The sequence below is a fragment of the Pollicipes pollicipes genome, unplaced genomic scaffold (genome assembly GCF_011947565.3).
Source record: "Pollicipes pollicipes isolate AB1234 unplaced genomic scaffold, Ppol_2.1 Scaffold_7231;HRSCAF=8579_pilon_pilon_pilon, whole genome shotgun sequence".
Classification (NCBI taxonomy): Eukaryota; Metazoa; Arthropoda; class Thecostraca; order Pollicipedomorpha; family Pollicipedidae; genus Pollicipes; species Pollicipes pollicipes.
In genome coordinates this window covers 24,433,883-24,450,950 of record NW_023597034.1, presented here as the reverse complement: position 1 = coordinate 24,450,950, position 17,068 = coordinate 24,433,883, and the positions used below count along the sequence as shown (strand labels likewise).

General features: G+C 54.7%; 1 protein-coding gene across 2 annotated transcripts in view; it reads right to left on the bottom strand.

The window, feature by feature from the left end:
* Window positions 1-329: 329 nt before the first annotated feature.
* The window catches only part of LOC119109651 (potassium voltage-gated channel protein Shab), a 35,847-nt gene continuing 19,108 nt past the window's right edge, over window positions 330-17,068 (bottom strand). For both annotated transcript variants that reach the window (XM_037233366.1, XM_037233367.1), the window contains exons 5-7: window positions 15,196-15,528; window positions 6,409-6,438; window positions 330-2,194 (exon numbers count right to left, since the gene is read on the bottom strand). In XM_037233366.1, coding sequence (XP_037089261.1) covers window positions 2,105-2,194; window positions 6,409-6,438; window positions 15,196-15,528 — 453 coding nt within the window. In that variant the 3' untranslated portion in view covers window positions 330-2,104. The remainder of the gene's footprint in view (window positions 2,195-6,408; window positions 6,439-15,195; window positions 15,529-17,068) is intronic.

Here is a 17,068-nt window from a genome sequence, read left to right as displayed (position 1 = left end):
GTAGTTTTGCGCCATCGGTCTAGCGTATGTTCCAACAAGGTCGAGGTAAACTTAGCGTGTTTAAGTAAATCCAATAATCTTCTCTTCAGTTGCTTGCCTCCTAGACTGAAGAACAGGTCATTGTTGAATATGTTCCGGTTCCATTCACTGGTTCAGAATGATTCTGGAATTGAGCCGACCGCAGGCAGGCCTCAGTCCAGTATTTACCTACTGATGTTTGTGCCTGCGCAGGCCTGCTGCTTTGTAGGACACAAGATGTGCGTGCGCAATTTGCAGGTAGTTGTACTTGTGACGGAGGAGCAGATCACCATAACATCTATGAACGCGGCTCGTGATTCAAGAAGTTGTATTGTGATGATATATAATATTAAATTGAAAATGTGCGACACAGATAAACCTCATGCAACACCGCATAACCTCGGAAACAACTAACAAGATACCCGTTGATCACAGGGAGGAAGGACTAGCGGCTTCAAATAATCGATTCCACCGTGCAAATATAAACTGAGATAGCTGCGCAGGAATATGACAGACGGCCTCATTGTGAAGACTGATACAATTCACCTCGTGAGCCACAGCCGGGGAGAACTCCGCCAAACAGCGGCTACCGCCAAAACGATGCAAAGGAAAGCGACACAACAAACACTGCACTGAAAGGTCCGGCACGCGGTGCAGTGCATCATAATGCAAAGGCAAACGAGTCGATTGTGTTGTAGATCAGAACACGCTACACACGTTCGGTACGTCGCTTTCAGAAAGACACCTCATATTTGCACAGCTTGGCACAACCAGCAGACCAAGAGATATGGATAGGTTTTTGAGGACAAATGACCTTGGCTTCCAAGGGTTGCTGAATGCATTCATGGAGAGACGGGACGCAAATAAATAGGTCAAAACCGTGCCTAACTATATTAAAACTTGAAACTAGACTATGTCATGTAAAACTATGTCTACACTTTTGCTACTGCCGAGGCAAGAAGCTGAAAACGTATGCGGCGAGAAGCATGAAGTGCAGGCCCTCGTCAGGATATGCCGATGTCGTGCGCGGTGGGAGAGTGAACGGGCCGATGGGACCGAGCGACACACACCGACGGACCGACGTCGGCGTTGGGGTCTCCTCTGCCCCTCTCTCTCCCAAGACCGTGCTAACAACACCGGGGAGGGGCACGACACTGCGCCACAGAGCCCATCGGCGGTAACGACCAATACGCCCAGAGCGAGAGCACCCTAATGTATCACTGGGGACAGCACGCGTCCCTCAGGGCAGCATCGTGTGTGCAGCACTATTGCTGATGGATGCACCACGAGTGCTCCTCACGAAACGGCAAAAAGCATTGAGCGCCAACACGCTACGACGCAAGCGATGTGTGATGTGAGAATAAGGCGGGGCTTGTACGGGCCTAAATCGCGCACGTAAACATCAGACGGGGACCACCGACTGCGCGGTCTCACCGAAATACGCGCAGTTTAAATCATCCGACGCCACAATTGAGCCACAACCAGACCGCAGCTGCTCAGTACTGATACCCGACTAAGCCACTTGGACGTCCGGCCACTGGTACCGGCGACTGTGGCGATCCTCTGGGCGTGTAGGGAAGTGTTCTGGGCGTCGACAACACGAGCCTAGCCTGCGCTGTGGCACAGACCCCGGCATCGCCAGCCAAGCAGCGATCGGGCCGGGCTAACGTCAGTGATCCAAACACGGTGTGGTTGCGGAGAGCCTACTGATGCAGTTGCGCTGAATGGTTGCCGCTTGCGGCATGCCAGTTCTCACAGCAGCGACGGACGCCTGGCGCGGCCGGACCGCGGCTCGCCGGTCCGGGGCGGCCTGTCCGTCGGACGCGCAGCCGCCACCGCCGCCGCCGCCGCCGCGCCCGGCCCACCGACAGCCGCCGTGCCCGGCCCACCGACAGCCGCCGCGCCCGGCCCACCGACAGCCGGCTTGGACGGTCTCGCGATGGCGTCGCGACACGCGGACGTCTGGGGTCGAGAGAGCGGCGGATGCACGGCATCGGGCTCGCATTGGCGCGGCCCTCAGCACGGCCGGACGTCAGCCACGTCGGCCACGTCAGCTACGTCAGCCTCGTCAGCCACGCCAGTCGCGTCAGCAGTCCCGATCGCCGAACGTCAGCCAGGCCTTCGGCACCGTCTTCACTCTGTCGCCGGATGGCCTGTCCGTCTGGTGCGACCACGCCTGCCAAAATGCAACGTCGTTACGGCAAATTGTGGCAATCTGACATTGATTAGATCTGATAGATTGCTGAAGTCATTGTTTGCTTGACCTTGTCGGCGGCACCTCTGTCCGAGGACACAGTCAGGTTCCATCAGCTACCTAGAGCGCTTAATGCAGCTGTAAAACAAGTAGACATTGCTGATTATCTGACGCACCTCACTATTTAATATTGCATACCTATGGACAATCTGACTGGTCATTAACCACAGCTTGGTTTTGGAAATACAAACCATAAAATGAAGCTGACACGCTATCACCACTAGAGAGATGTTTAAACCTGCCCAAACAGGTCGCCTTTGAACATTTCTCTTTCTCTTTAATCTTACTGCTTCAGGCGTTTTCCCCAACGGTGATGCAATATGCATGGCTCAGACGTAGCTGAATATCACAAGATTGAGAAGATTGTGCCTGTCAGAACGTTTCCCGTTGCGTGACAAGGGACGACAGGCCAGCCACGTCTGAGGCCGCCCAGTCTCGTTGTCATGCATTGATCCCCTGTTGACGGCGCCCAATCGTAACGTCCAATTCGGCCACTTGAAATAGATCGTTCTCGCAGCATTGGCGGCGACTGCGGACCGTCCTGCCACGCCCGTGGGGAGCAGACGCGGAGTCTGGCAGCTAATGCAATGGTGATGCTCTTCATTCATGTTGTATGATCCCAAAGCGTGCAGGGGTTGTCTGGCCAGACACGTACTGAGCACTCGGCAGGTAAATGCTTAGAGACGACCAACCTGGCAATGGGAGCGTCACGACATTAGTGTCGCGGCAAAAACTCTTATCGGCAGGAATGCAACGACTTTAGTTAAACGCGTCATCTCTTCTACTGCAAAAAGTCATACAGACTTTACTTGTGGCGCCGATAACCAATGCAGCTCATTCGCCCGTAAAATCCAACAGCTAGCTAGCTGATTAACTAGGCCTTAATTATACGCGACATTACTTTTGCTGCGAAAACGTATGCACCTCATCCGGGCTAAACGACAAGACTTACTTTTGAGAAGCTCACAACCGTCATCTCTGCTACTGCAAAACTAATGCATTCATTTCTAATACGCGGCTTAATTCCTACTTCAAAACTCATAGTCAACATGAGCGCTACACGAACTACACACTAATTCACCAATGTCGTGTGTGTGTATTGGGCTCGGCAGTAGAAATAGTGTCGTAGCACTGATGTTGGTGGGAGTTTTTGCTGCAGGATCTGTAAAAAAAACAGCCCGAGCTAATGTAAACAATCCAATTTCTATGCGGATTTCAGTCGATGCATTTTGAGATCAATTTCTAACACAGATACATCTTGAATTCAGCATTATCATCCACCTCCCAAGAGGTCAAAAGTCATGGGCCTGGATTGCATAACTAGCCTGTCACCTAAAATATTGAGGTGATGATGTCCGCTATTGCTGAATCCCAGTATTTTCACGCCGCACTGTACTGCGTGAAACGAACATTTCACACCCAGTGCCAGTCCTATTCACTAAAACTTGGAGGAAGCCTCCACTGAACGGAGGAGTCACGTTCCATGTGGCGAGCTTAAGGTGCACGCAACGAACTGCTTAATGCATGTGCAGCGCGAAGTCGTCAGGTCAGGAACTCGGATACAATAAGAAGTTTCCAAAATACCACGCCCGATTTGGCACAACCCACCCATAAAGCAAACTACGGTGATGGCGCACTGCACTAATGCTGTCGCTCTAGTGACGTCATATTGATGCGCCGAGATCTATTTGTCCCGTCGGCAGTGATTTCGCACACGACACCACGTGGTGTCACCCAGGGCTCCGTCCGATCTGTCGGCGGTGACCATTAGCTTCATGTAACATGACGTCACTCAGGGTGACCTCCGATCCGTTTGTGGTGATCCGTACGCGACGTGATGTCACTCGTAGCACCGTCCAATCAAATGGGATTGATTCCGTGCATGACGTGACGTCACTCGGTGCTCCGTCCAATCCGCTAGCTGCAGTTCCGCGCACGACGCAATCTTCAAGGAGAGCGCTATTCGATCCGTCAGCGGTTACCCGATCAGTCAGCCCCAAACGGACATGACGTCACTCGGAGCGTATTCCAACCTATAAGCAGTGATCCCCGCGGACGCCATGACGTCATGCCGGAGTAACGATCGAGGCTCGGTCCTCGTTGTATCATTACCTTGGATTCTCGGTAAACACGGCGACGGACGGCGATTAGCGAGCGTACACAGAAACACTTGCGGGCGGCCGGGCAAGGCTTCGGGCCGCTCCGAGGACAATGGCGGTGCCAAACATGACTGACGCTGCCAAGGAGTGGCGTGCACTCGCCGCAAGTTGATGTATTGGAGCGCACACGTTGGTAGATATGTACGCGTAATTGATTGTTCAAGAGACACACCTTTGGGGGAATAGAGGCAAACGGAAGCAGAGTCCTTTGAGACTTAATTCACGAGGTACACAATACCGTGTGTGGTTTACGCAACGGCAAACCGCCAACCCATGGAAATGTGTGTATATAGCATAACCATTGTTATCGCTACATCCGCGGAAAGTTTGCAGTTAACTTATTCCATAGAATGCCGCTACACAGCACTTCTGAGAGCCACCACTGCGTGTAATCGCACGCTCCTTAAATGTTCCGTTTTTTACCAAAGGCGGGTTAGGTTAGCCTGAAAAGGCAGTGCAACGAGATGTGAGACTTCAGCAATTCACAGTAACAGCAGCCGAACTGCTGCGTTGAGGACGTTTGCAGTTCTATCAAACGGGAAGGAGGGGGACGGGATCTCTTCGGAGGCACGACGATGAATGCGGCGGCAGCAAAATTGGAAAATGAAATAACTCAGCTAGTGTTGCTATAGGCTTGAGCTCAGCCATCCAAAAGAAAATGGGGGCGTTAATATGCAGCAACGCGCAGCCATTTGGAGAAAACGACTCAGAGAAAGCTGCACGGTGCGTGCGTGTTGCATGCGCAGCGTATCTCACGAACGGAGCGCAACTGGTGTCAAATGTCCGTTACCGCCACCTGCTGTGTGAAAGCTCAAACACCGCTGCAAAACACCCTTGCAGGCTCAAGGAATGTGTTCAATATTTTCAAAAACCGACAAAATCGAAAAATGCAGATGTCTGGCAATACTCGTTATCCTTGGGGCATTTCTTTCTTCGACATTCTCAACTGCCGAGGCCACACGGCGTCGCCTGCCTCCCACCCTGGCAGGAAGGGGCGGGCACCGCGGGATACGGGCCCCGTACCTCTGGTTTCCCAGACACGCAGTAGAAGTTACTACACTAGCAGCACCCTCACCCTCCTGGTCATATTCAGTGGGTACCCTAGGCCATAAGCCAGCAACGGCCGGACAAATGGGTCTTAACGAACGTTTATCAAGCTGGTTCGGGCAAAATTAAACTTGTTTCGCATAAAGTTATGAGCGGGCCGTAATAACAGCTGAGTGAAAAGAGCGGCAACTGGGGAAGGCGAACTAAATACCCGCTGAATGCGTTCGGATTTAACATCTGTCACAACGTTACACATTTGAAATGACAACAGCGATAGGAAAAAACAGGCCCACGAAACAGGCATTGTACAATTCACAAAACAACCAAAGGATTAGGACTCAGCAAGTCATCTTAGTCCCACATCTATGCTTCGCGGGTCAGGTCGCCTCGGTAGCGAACCACGACCCCCTCCCCCTCCCCCGTACCACAGGTCACGCAGACCCGACCTTGCGTTATGACGAGACGGCCGGCAGGACGGCGGAGACGCCCGGCTCGGCTGCGGCGCCGCTCATGTGGCTGCCGCACAGGCAGACGGCGCCGCGGGACGGCGACTGCAGCGCCATCGTGCTGTACAGACAGGTGGGGTCCGGACAGCGGAGAGCGCCCAGACCCCGCCGGCCGCCGCCGGACGCCGGCGCCGACTGGGGCGAGGAGCCAAGCGCCCGGCACGGCGCCGACGGCACTGGTCGGGAGCGGCGCCGGATCGGGACCGGGGGCGGGAGCCGGCGCCGGCCGCAGCGGGGGAGGCTAGGCCGGGCAGCAGTGCCGGGTCCGGACTTGGGTCCGGAGGAGGGGTGACAGGCAGGCTGTCGGAGATGACCGAGCGGCGAAGAAGCTGTTCGGCCTCGGGGTCGGCACGCGCCGACCGACTCCGGCCGGGTCGGCTCACGTCTGCACCACCGCCAGTGGGCCGGCTCTCCTGTGACTCACGAGCAGGCGAGGAGACACGGCCACCTCCGCCTGAAACAGCACCACGGCACGTCAGATGGAGACACGGTCACCTCCGCCAGAAGCAGGACAAAGACACGTCAGATGGAGACACGGTCACCTCCGCCAGAAGCAGCACAAAGACACGTCAGATGGAGACACGATCACCTCCGCCAGAAGCAGCACAAAGACACGTCAGATGGAGACACGGTCATCTCCGTCAGAAGCAGCACAAAGACACGTCAGATGGAGACACGGTCATCTCCGCCAGAGGCGGGACAACGGCACGTCAGATGGAGACACGGTCATCTCCGCCAGAGGCAGGACAACGGCACGTCGGATGGAGGCACGGTCATCTCCGCCAGAGGCAGGACAACGGCACGTCAGATGAAGACACGGCCACCTCCACTCTAGACAGGTAAGCTGCACGTAAGCGTGCTGCTGCGAAACAGTTTCCGGGTATTGGTATCGTAGTTTGTAACTTACAGGCACCATTCACCTTCCTCGAGGAATGCGGACGCACAGACCCACAGCTTCAACACGCACAATGACACTCCTCCGAGCCGCCAAAAAATACAGCGACCTTCGACTCCAGCCTTCCGCAAAGTATGAGCATCATAATTAGCCCTGTTCCTCGGGCCCTTTTCTGTATCGAACAAAACCAGCCTCGCACGATTGACAAGCTCGTTCTTCCTTCTTTCCAACTGAATGACAAAGCTATGTGTGCATGCTACACAGATTGTGTAGCATGCTACATAAATCGGTATAGTTGTACAGCAGCTGTATAGATTGCTTCGAACTGTAGCAACTCACCCGGTGATCATTGGCGGGCGGGCGTTTGAAGTGCCGCTCATCTACAAAGGTGAACACCAAGGAAGCTGCCGCATGCTCAGCGGTCTGAATAATTAGAAAACTTCCTACTTCCGACTGCTTTCTTCAAAATCAATCTAGTAGGCACTCCCGCTTTTGTTAAAGCCTGAAAATAATTTGAGGAGGTATTTGAGTGACTCCCTCATCAATAATGATCGTTGAAGTCCAAAAACTTTCGAAATAAAATAACTCACAGGATCGGAGGCCTCGAAAGTACGTAAGTTGAGCGATACCAATGTCGTAAGTAAGTGATGGAGAGCAGATAGTCCGCGACCAAATGCCTTTAAACTACGAATCAAATACTTGATACTGAAACATTGCCGCTACGGGTGTTTTATATCCAGGGTAGCATGTGCCCACACCAGATATGACCCAACTATACACACCCCTTAATTATCATCAGGGACAGAGTTTTTATATCCGCCACCACAATGAATATCTTACTAAAAATGCTGCATGTGACAGGGCGAAATATATACACAAAGTCTAGGGTTCACACCATTGATAAACTGCAGCCAATAAATGGCGAATTGGAGCCTGGAGCGATACATTTTGACAGGCTGCAGTGTGACATGAATGCGAATGGTGTGCAAAGGCCACGAACAGCCATTCACTGCACACTGATTGCAGTCAACCCAGACATTGTCGTGTCTGGACAACGGCAGCCACTGGCAGTATCAGGCCGGGCCGGCCCGCCGGTGGTCCGGCCGCCCGTGGTCCGGCCGCCGGTGGTCCGACAGCCACCGGCAGCGGCGGGACGGGCCGGCCCGCCATGGGTCCGGCCGCCCGTGGTCCGGCCGCCGGTGGTCCGGCTGCCCGTGGTCCGGCTGCCGGTGGTCTGACGGCCACCGCCAGCAGCGGGACGGGCCGGCCCGCCATGGGTCCGGCCGCCCGTGGTCCGGCCGCCGGTGGTCCGGCTGCCCGTGGTCCGGCCGCCGGTGGTCTGACGGCCACCGCCAGCAGCGGGACGGGCCGGCCCGCCATGGGTCCGGCCGCCCGTGGTCCTGCGGCCACCGGCAGCCGCCATTTGTCCGCGATAACCATGTGGCTCCACTGGTCACGCTAATGGAGCGCGATCCTGACCGACATCGCCAGGCCCGAACACAGGCCCAACACGCGCCCACGCTGGCGGCGCCGGCGGCAGGGGCTCTTCAAGGATCAATTTTTCAGGACTCAGTGCCATACAACCCCCCAGTCTAGCGCTTTGACAGCGAAGTGAAAATCCAATCGGGCCCGATGCGTCACGGCAGATCCATACACCAGCCCTACCCAGCGTCGACGGTTACGGGCACCGGGACGGGTGCGTTCGTCCACCCGACTAGCACGAGGGCGTCAGCTGGCACCTGGCCAAAGCGGTGGCCCTGCCTCGGTTAGACCCCGCTGTGACACTGTACGGGTTGTAAAAAATCCGTGATCAAGCCGTCCAATGGTAGCTTGCAGACAGCATGCACGCTCCCGTGACCTGGGTCGGGCCACCTCGGGTGGTGGGTGCAGGGTGCAAGACAGCACGTACGCCCCCCGTGACCTGGGTCGGGCCACCTCGGGTGGTGGGTACAGGGTGCAAGACAGCACGTACGCCCCCGTGACCTGGACCAGGCCACCTCGGGTGGTGGGTGCAGGGTGCAAGACAGCATGCACGCTCCCGTGACCTGGATCGGGCCACCTCGGGTGTTGGGTGCAGGGTGCACGCAACAAACTCCGCTAAGCAGATGCTTTGAGCTCTCCCAAAGCACCCGTGTGAACCAACGTGCAGTATTAAGTATTCCATGAGAATGGGGCCTTCATTCCAGAGCCTTTCAGCCATACAAATCATTGAAAATTAATCATTAACCGGCAGGGTCATTGGAAATAACTAAGCAAAATGTAGTTGCAGTTGAGTTTGTAGTTGGGTTTATTACATTTCAGCCCAATGTCACGCGACGTGGAAAACGCGAAACGTGCCGGTGCGTTTGGGACTTCTGAAAGACAATTATTTACCCTACAATCCCTTACCATCCGTTTGTCCCGAACAACTGCTGCTGAATCAAATTTAATCCCAGCACGTGCCACGTACAGCTTTGCGCACTGCGTTCAGCATCATTCATTGATTAATGCTAAATGCATGTATCTATTCAGCCGGTGAAGAATCCTGGCAGTCAGTAACGTCAGTAGAGTGCTCCATTTTAAGATGGGGCTTCATTTTGTCCGTCCTCGAGAAGGTCAGCTGCTACCCTCACGGACCGGGTCCGTGATGCCTTAAGCTGTCGCAGCGGCACGTACATCGAGTCAAGCCGGAAAGGAAATTTTCTCGAGGCTATCGATCTGACGGAGAACTGCAATGAAATTCATTGCGTCTGGGAAGGCTAAAATCTATGACGAGCCGTCCCGCGAAAATACGTCATTTACGAAACCAAACTATCGACTCCAAATACCAAGGTTTTAAAATGCCGCCAGGGCACAGCCTATCAGGTGGGCGATGAGAACTGACGCCCAACAAGGCTGGCGGCGTGGCAGCTAGTCCGGTGATGACGTCAGACGGTCGACGGCGGCCAAGGGATGGAGCCCTCGCCCACAGTGGGTGCCGATACAGCCCGCGGCTTTGTTTTGAAATGCCTCCCCAACTGTTTGCTGCATCTTAGTGGTATTTAAACCGACTGAGACACACACATCTACGTTTCTGGCCTCGCGGTTGTGGTGTGCTGGTGTCTCAGGCCACTCAATTATTTTCCCGTTCGGAAAGGTCTGCACGACGAAGCTATGTTGAAAATGAAAGTTATATCTACAAGGTACCGTCTGCCAAAATAACCCGCATGCAAGCAGTATTTCTGCAGTTTTGCTCTAAGAATCTGTAACGAAGCGGAAGTGGTAGTGTACCAACACCCCAGTTCTCTGTCCGATCAAAAATGGCAAAACACCCAGTGTCGGCGAGGGCCAACCACCGGTACAGCGCTGCACTGGAGCCTTTCCACCACACCCCCTGCACCACCGCACGGGGGCGTGTAGCATGTGCCGCTCCAAACCACCCAACCCCCCGCCGGGCCCCCCACCGCCTGCAGACAACCCGGTGGCCTTGGGGTGGGCCGTCCCGCCGCCACACCCTATCAACGCGGCTCCGCGGCCTAGCAGTGCTCGGGAGCTTACTGGTGCTGCCGACGGGCTCACCGGCCGCCGAGAGCGGCATTGGCACAGCCTGGCAGGGCTTACCGGCGGCCGGCGGCGGAGGCCCATGGCCACCGGCCCCCGTCTACCGACCTGCGACGACAAGGCGGCGCGCATGGGCCCACGGCTTACCGGAGCGGGAGCGGAGCGCGGCGAGGCGGAGGCGGCTTACGGCCGAGGAGTAGGTCGCGGGCGGCGGGCAGGCCGGACGGCCAGCGGCGTCGGTGGCCCGACGTCGGCGGCTGGCGGCGGCGGCGGCGGGCTCGCTTCGCGTCGGCTCCGGCTGCGGGCAGAGGCAGGGGGCTGCCGTGACCGTCGGTGGGAGTCGATACGGGCTCGACGCCGCCGCCGCCGCCGCCGCCGCCGGCCGCGCGGCGCTGCATTATTGATGCTGCGCCGCGCCCGGTCGGACCCGGCACGTCACCACGCCTAGCCAGGGCTAGCCCAGTGTTAGCCCCCTGCCCCTGTCGACACAGCCGGCCCGCAGCTAGCGACACGTCACCCTCCCAGTGATGCCATTGTCATACCCAGTCCTTCATCAATACGACCGGTTACACCTAGTCTTTCCTGCCGACGCGACAGGTCACAGCACCCGGTCACACCCGTCAATACGACCTCTCACATCCAGTCGCTCGTATCGATATAGCCGATCGCACCCAACCTTTCCTGTTGATACGACCGGTCAGGCCCAGTCCCACCCCTGCTGATGCCACCGGTCACACCCATTCCATCCTGTCAATAGGCCTGAAGCACAGCCCCAGGCGATGCAGCGAGGGCCTCAGGCTGGCTCGGCGGCCCCTGGCTCGACATGTGACACTCACGTCACGGGTCAAGATACGCGCCGAGCGATACGCATTCGATACGCAGCAGAGCCCCCGCTGCTAATTCTGATCAGGAATGACCGTCTCGAGAAAACGTGATGAAGGCTTCAGCATCGCGCGACCAGTAGAGCCAAAGCTCTCACAACAGGAATAATAACAAAAGCTATGTGAACGGGGCTTACGGAATGCCAACTGCAGTGGCTCTTTGCGCTAGAAAGAAAAGACCAGACGAAACTAGGCGCATGTCGCTACCAGCATCAGGACAATGCTAGTGTCAACAAGACCACCCGCATCCCCCAGAAACCGATTTACTGCGTCAACGGGAGGCAGTCAACTTGTTACGACCAGAGCAACAATCGCAAGCTTGTGTTATAGTTCCGTTTGCCGTTCTCTTACCGACTACCGTCAAAGGCCCCTCATGGATGTTCTCATACCATGACACACTACGAAAAGCAGCCCATCAAGAAAGGTATCTGAAAATACCCGAGCGTCCTCGCAAGGAGCATACTGCAAGAGCTTCTGAGCGAAATATGGTGCGTCTTATTGTTCGATGTGAAAGAGCCTCCCATAAAGGTGAAATATCGTGGTACATAATACTATATGTGTGCGAGACGGAAGCCCGCTGGGGCTTAGTTGGTCATATGCGCTTCAGTAGCCCACTGCAATGGGTGCGGGGATAGGGACCGGTTGGTGGGCGACTGCGCGAGGCGCAGGAGCGCTTGCCAATCGATACTGGTCTCCAGGTAAGGTCCGCTCCTTCATCGCTCCCGACCGTTGTCTCTCCCCAGGTGACAGTCGCCCGCCGTCTGTCTGGTCTGTGTACCTCTCCAGGCAGGGCCGGTCCTGTGGCTGTCCGGCCCGTACCCTCTCCAGGCAGGGGCCGGTCCTGTGGCTGTCCGGCCTGGACCCCCTCCAGGCAGGGCCGGTCCTGTGGCTGTCCGGCCTGTACCCTCTCCAGGCAGGGCCGGGTCCTGTGGCTGTCCGGCCTGTACCCTCTCCAGGCAGGGCCGGTCCTGTGGCTGTCCGGCCCGGACCCCCTCCATACAGCGTCAGTCTCCTGGCCTGTACCCTCTCCATGCGAGGCCAAGCCCCTGGCTACTCAGCCTGTACCCTCTCCATGCAGGGTCAGTCTCCCCGGCTGTCGGCCGTGGCCCCCTCTCCAGACAGGGGTCGGCTGCAGCGCCAGCGGCCAGGCTGTCACGGTCGAGGGGCACGCTTGTCCGGACCGGTCGATGTCTGTCCGGGACGGTCGATGTCTGTCCGGACCGGTCGATGTCTGTCCGGAACCGGTTGATGTCTGTCCGGACCGGTCGATGTCTGTCCGGACCGGTCGATGTCTGTCCGGACCGGTCGATGTCTGTCCAGACCGGTCGATGTCTGTCCGGACCGGTTGATGTCTGTCCGGGTCGGCTGCGGTGCCAGTGGCCGGCTGTTACGGTCGAGGGGCACACTGTCCGGACCGGTCGATGTCTGTCCGGACCGGCCGTGACGCCGCGCGGGTAAGTGCCTTGGCGGGGCTGACCCTGTTCGTTGGCGAACGCTGCTGTCGCTCTGTTGTCGCTGGCCTATCCATAACTGTGCCAATGAATACCAATGATGGCATCGACCTTCTCACGAGGACCGCCGGAAAGGCATTTGCTTTGCCGGCTGGGTCAAACACTGACGATGTTTTTATTGAGCTGTTGTGCTGACCTAGTGTAAGCTGCTTGGGGGTTATGGCGTTCCTAATTTCGCCCGTATGCGTAATGCATGAAGCCCAAAATGGCGGAGCTGGCGATCATGTGCACGGAACAAACGTCATCAGCGCTGGGTGCGCTTTCCTGCCGTGGTCTCAGGTTCTCGCCAACCAGGGATGGTTTGTAAATTCAGTGACACTGTAAATGATAACGTACTTGAATGATACGCGCAATCTCATTACAAACACAACCAATTGCAATTGCGAACGCGGTTTCCGCGTGGAAAGCGCCATTGAGAGTGTGGTGCATGTAATGTATTGGCTCCGCTACACTCTGCCCTCGCCTTCTTCCCAACAGCACCGTCGCGCCTTGTTCGGTGGCTACAATCTGCTGATCCACCGATACGGTGGTTTAATATATAATGCAAACCAAAATATTTCCGTCTGGGAAAGGGACATTAAAAAAGTTCGCGCATAAACGATGAGTCGAATGTTCGCAGCAGCTTCATACAGCTGTAGTGCTCGCTTTCAGATGGGCTGTTCAGAAAGTTGCAACTTTCATTATCTCCTCACATATAATGTGTATAATGTCTGATGAGATGCTTTTTAAATGACGCAGCTGAAATTGAGGTTGCGTAGATCAATGTCGGCCAAGTTCTTCAGTGTTTTCACTCTTCTCATTTAATCTAATTCATGCTTTTTTCTAAGCTACCATTGGTCTGTTAACAGCGGATGCAAACAACGAATAAGGTTTGCAAAAGGTATAGGAATTATCAATGGCAGTGAGAACATAACCCGTTTTCACGAAGAGTTACGGTGCAAAACTCAAAAGCTTTTGAAAGAAATTCAGCATTTTTTTCTAGCCACACACTTTTTTAATAGCGATTTTTGCAAGAATTGTTTTGCAGAGATTTAACATATTTGATAAGACGTACAGCTTGATCAAATTGCGGTTTGCTAGCTTTAAGTAAGGTTATGCTTCTATAGACAGGGAGGATGCCAGACCTCTTTCTCCCGAAACTTAACAAAACCTATAAAAAAACATTCGGCAACATTTTTGGCACGGAAGCGACAAAATAAACACTTTTACATTATAGCGTCCGAGTTCATAGGCATGCAGTACATACAAAGCTTACTCACAGCACTTACAGAGCTTGTTTACAGTATTAACAGGGCTTACAGGGCTTAAATTCCTTAACATGATCTAAGATGAATGTTCTTTGAATAAAGTGATCCTCCAAGCGCGTATCGCTCCACATAGCACTGACGAGAATAATCATAATGCAGCATCCAACGCCCTCGACCCGATTAACGTTGCTGATTGCCAGGCCTAGTATTTTTCTAGATTAAGGGTGAACTAGAGGCATGGACTGGAAATGTCTATAAAGGGTCTCATCTGATACACCAAACTTGTTTTTCGTTATGTACACGGGGTTTACCTACCGCATGTTAATGGAATTCATGAAAACAATCTCTGTCATGTCAGAGTGTTAAGTATGTACTAAAATTTCATGGAAATATTTTAATGACTTCAAAAACTTTTCATTATATCAATCCATTGTGAAAAGGTTATTGCGTCATTCCCGGCGTAACTGCCAAAAATGTGTAAACATGCATTGATAAGATGCAGACGGGATGAATAACCGGCATTCAAACTGCCAAAGTTATCATCAACCGAAAATAAATGTTCTTTGTTTGTGCTAAAAGGATTCGACTATAAATCATGGCAACATACGGAGCTGTTATTTTAATGATCGGATCGAGGCCGTACGGTTCAGCTTTAACAGTCGTTGTTGGTCAGGGATCTGGGCGAGTTCAAGATAATTAATAAAATCAGCGCATCTGCTGCAAATAGTTGACGACCCATGTGCGTTCAGGAATCAATAATTAGGGCCTTTGCAGAGAAAATGGATTCCTGGCCAAGCGTGCTCTGCTTTGCTTGGCAGACATGTGCTCGGCCCCAACACGTCCGCGAAGCTAGCCTGTCAGTGGCCTAGCGACCGGTGACGTCACTTCCGACCCCAGCTGACCGTAAAACGGGCCATCTCGGCGACGCCACGCCACCCTGTTTGCCGGGTCCCCCCCCCCCCCCCCCCCACCAGATCTGGCAGATCTGCGCCGCCGCCTATCTCTCGGAGTCGGCCAGCCTGACTGCCGGATTCCTGGCTTCCGGAGTAACCAGGCCTCACTGCCGACTTTCCTGGCTTCCGGAGTCGGCCAGGCCTGACTGTGGGCTCCGTGTCGGCTGCCGGCCGGCTGCGGGGTCGGCTCTGGGCCCTGTCTCACCTCGTGGGGCCCGGCACGGCGAGAGGCCGCCGAGTCCCGGCCGTTCGCCGGGCCGGGCGTCGCGCCGTCCGCTGTCCGCTCAGGCTGTCCGCTGTCGGCTGTGCGCTCGGGCGGCGCGCCGGCCGTCAGGTCGCCCTCGGACGGGAACGGGTGCGTCCGACAGGTAGAGAAGGTGTCACTGCTCGCCAGACTGAGCAGGTCCGGGTGAGGCTCGGCGGGGGCGTCGGACGCTGGCGGCTGAGTCTTGGGCATGGTCTGCAGCTCGATGCCGGAGGACCAGGGTTGGCTGGGGTCGGACGGGGGCGTCGGCTCGCCCCCCGGCTTCAAAATATCCTGCCAGGCGGGCAGCATGTTGATTATAGTGGTGGGGTCATAGCGCAGCGTCTTACATCAAAAGGCTCGGATCGCTTGCCGTCTGTCATAAATCTAAGGCGAAGCCGGTGTCAAAGGTTGTGGCATTAACGAACTCGTTCAGTTTAAAACGCTCACAGATATCGAGCATATTTTCATACCCTATATCTCAGTAAACAAAATGCATGTCCGCTCGTGGAAATTCATGAATATTTATCGTTAATTTTAAACCTATTATCTGCCAGTTGGGTAAACCACACCACACCATATATAGCCTTTGATAATGCGTTTTGGCTGCCGGACCGAACTTTGAGCGGGTGACACTATTTCTCACCCTGCGTTGAGTTATACCCAGCCATTCATGTGAAGACGGCATTAGAAAGGCCACCCGCCGCACATCCACAAATGTATGCAAGCAACAGGTGGCACTTCTCAGCAGTACGCGACAGCTGGCACTGCTCGCAATCAGAGTTGTACGTGCATGCGTTCTTCTCCTCCATCCACACAAACTAGCAAAGTCAAATTTTATCAAAGAGTTCTCAAAACATTGGCATTTCTCCAATCCCTGGAACTCCAAATGCACCAGACCCACAATGCAAATAGGTTTGTGTCCTGTGTGAGTGGTCTAATCTGTCCGTAATTTGCGTGCTCTCTGTGCCCTATGGTTGTGACTCGGGGCTGCGATGGGACGCATCGCCCACATGCTATCTGGTTGCGGGAAACCACATGCAGCGGACGGTGTTCAGCCCAACCTAACCTAACCTAACCTAACCTAACCTAGACCAACTTAACCTAACCTAACCCAACCTAACCTAACCTGACCTGACCTAACTTAGCCTGACCTGATCTCGCCACGTCACCCATACGGACAGCCGGAGGTCGTCAAACGCGTCCACGTAAAAGGTCACAATTCTGGAGGATTCTTGATGACAATGCCTTCAAAGATGTCGCGCGTTTGGTTCCACTAAATAGCATACCTATAGCTAGTTTGTTCGGCAAGAGAGAACCGCACAAAGCCGCCTAGCGTGCGCCCCGAACTAATAAGCATGAATGTTCTGTACATCCTAGCGGCATTTGTCGGGTTTTCTCGCTGGGCTACTTCACTGCACCCAGCACGGCATTTTTGCAGCCGGCGGACCCCTGCGCACATGAATACCAAGCGTCGACGGGCAACAAGAATTCTATTTTAAAGTGGCTGGAATCAGACTCTCCGGGTAACCGCTTTATAGCCGGCGGCCCGTGAATGATGAACGAGGTGGAAACGAGAGGCGTTTTAACAATGCATGGGGTTAAGGGCGTGGGGAGCAGACTGATCTTGACCCAGAGGATTAGAGTAACGACCGACCTACGGAACGGACTCAGAACAGAACAAAAATACCCTGCGAATAACCCCTGCAAGCACTTAACCCGAGTGCAGCCTTTAGATTATTACACAGCTCCAATACTGAAATACTTAATTTCTTCGCAGCGCGGCGTATGCGTCGCAAATATAACTATCCCGTGGCAAGCCATTCAGCTATAA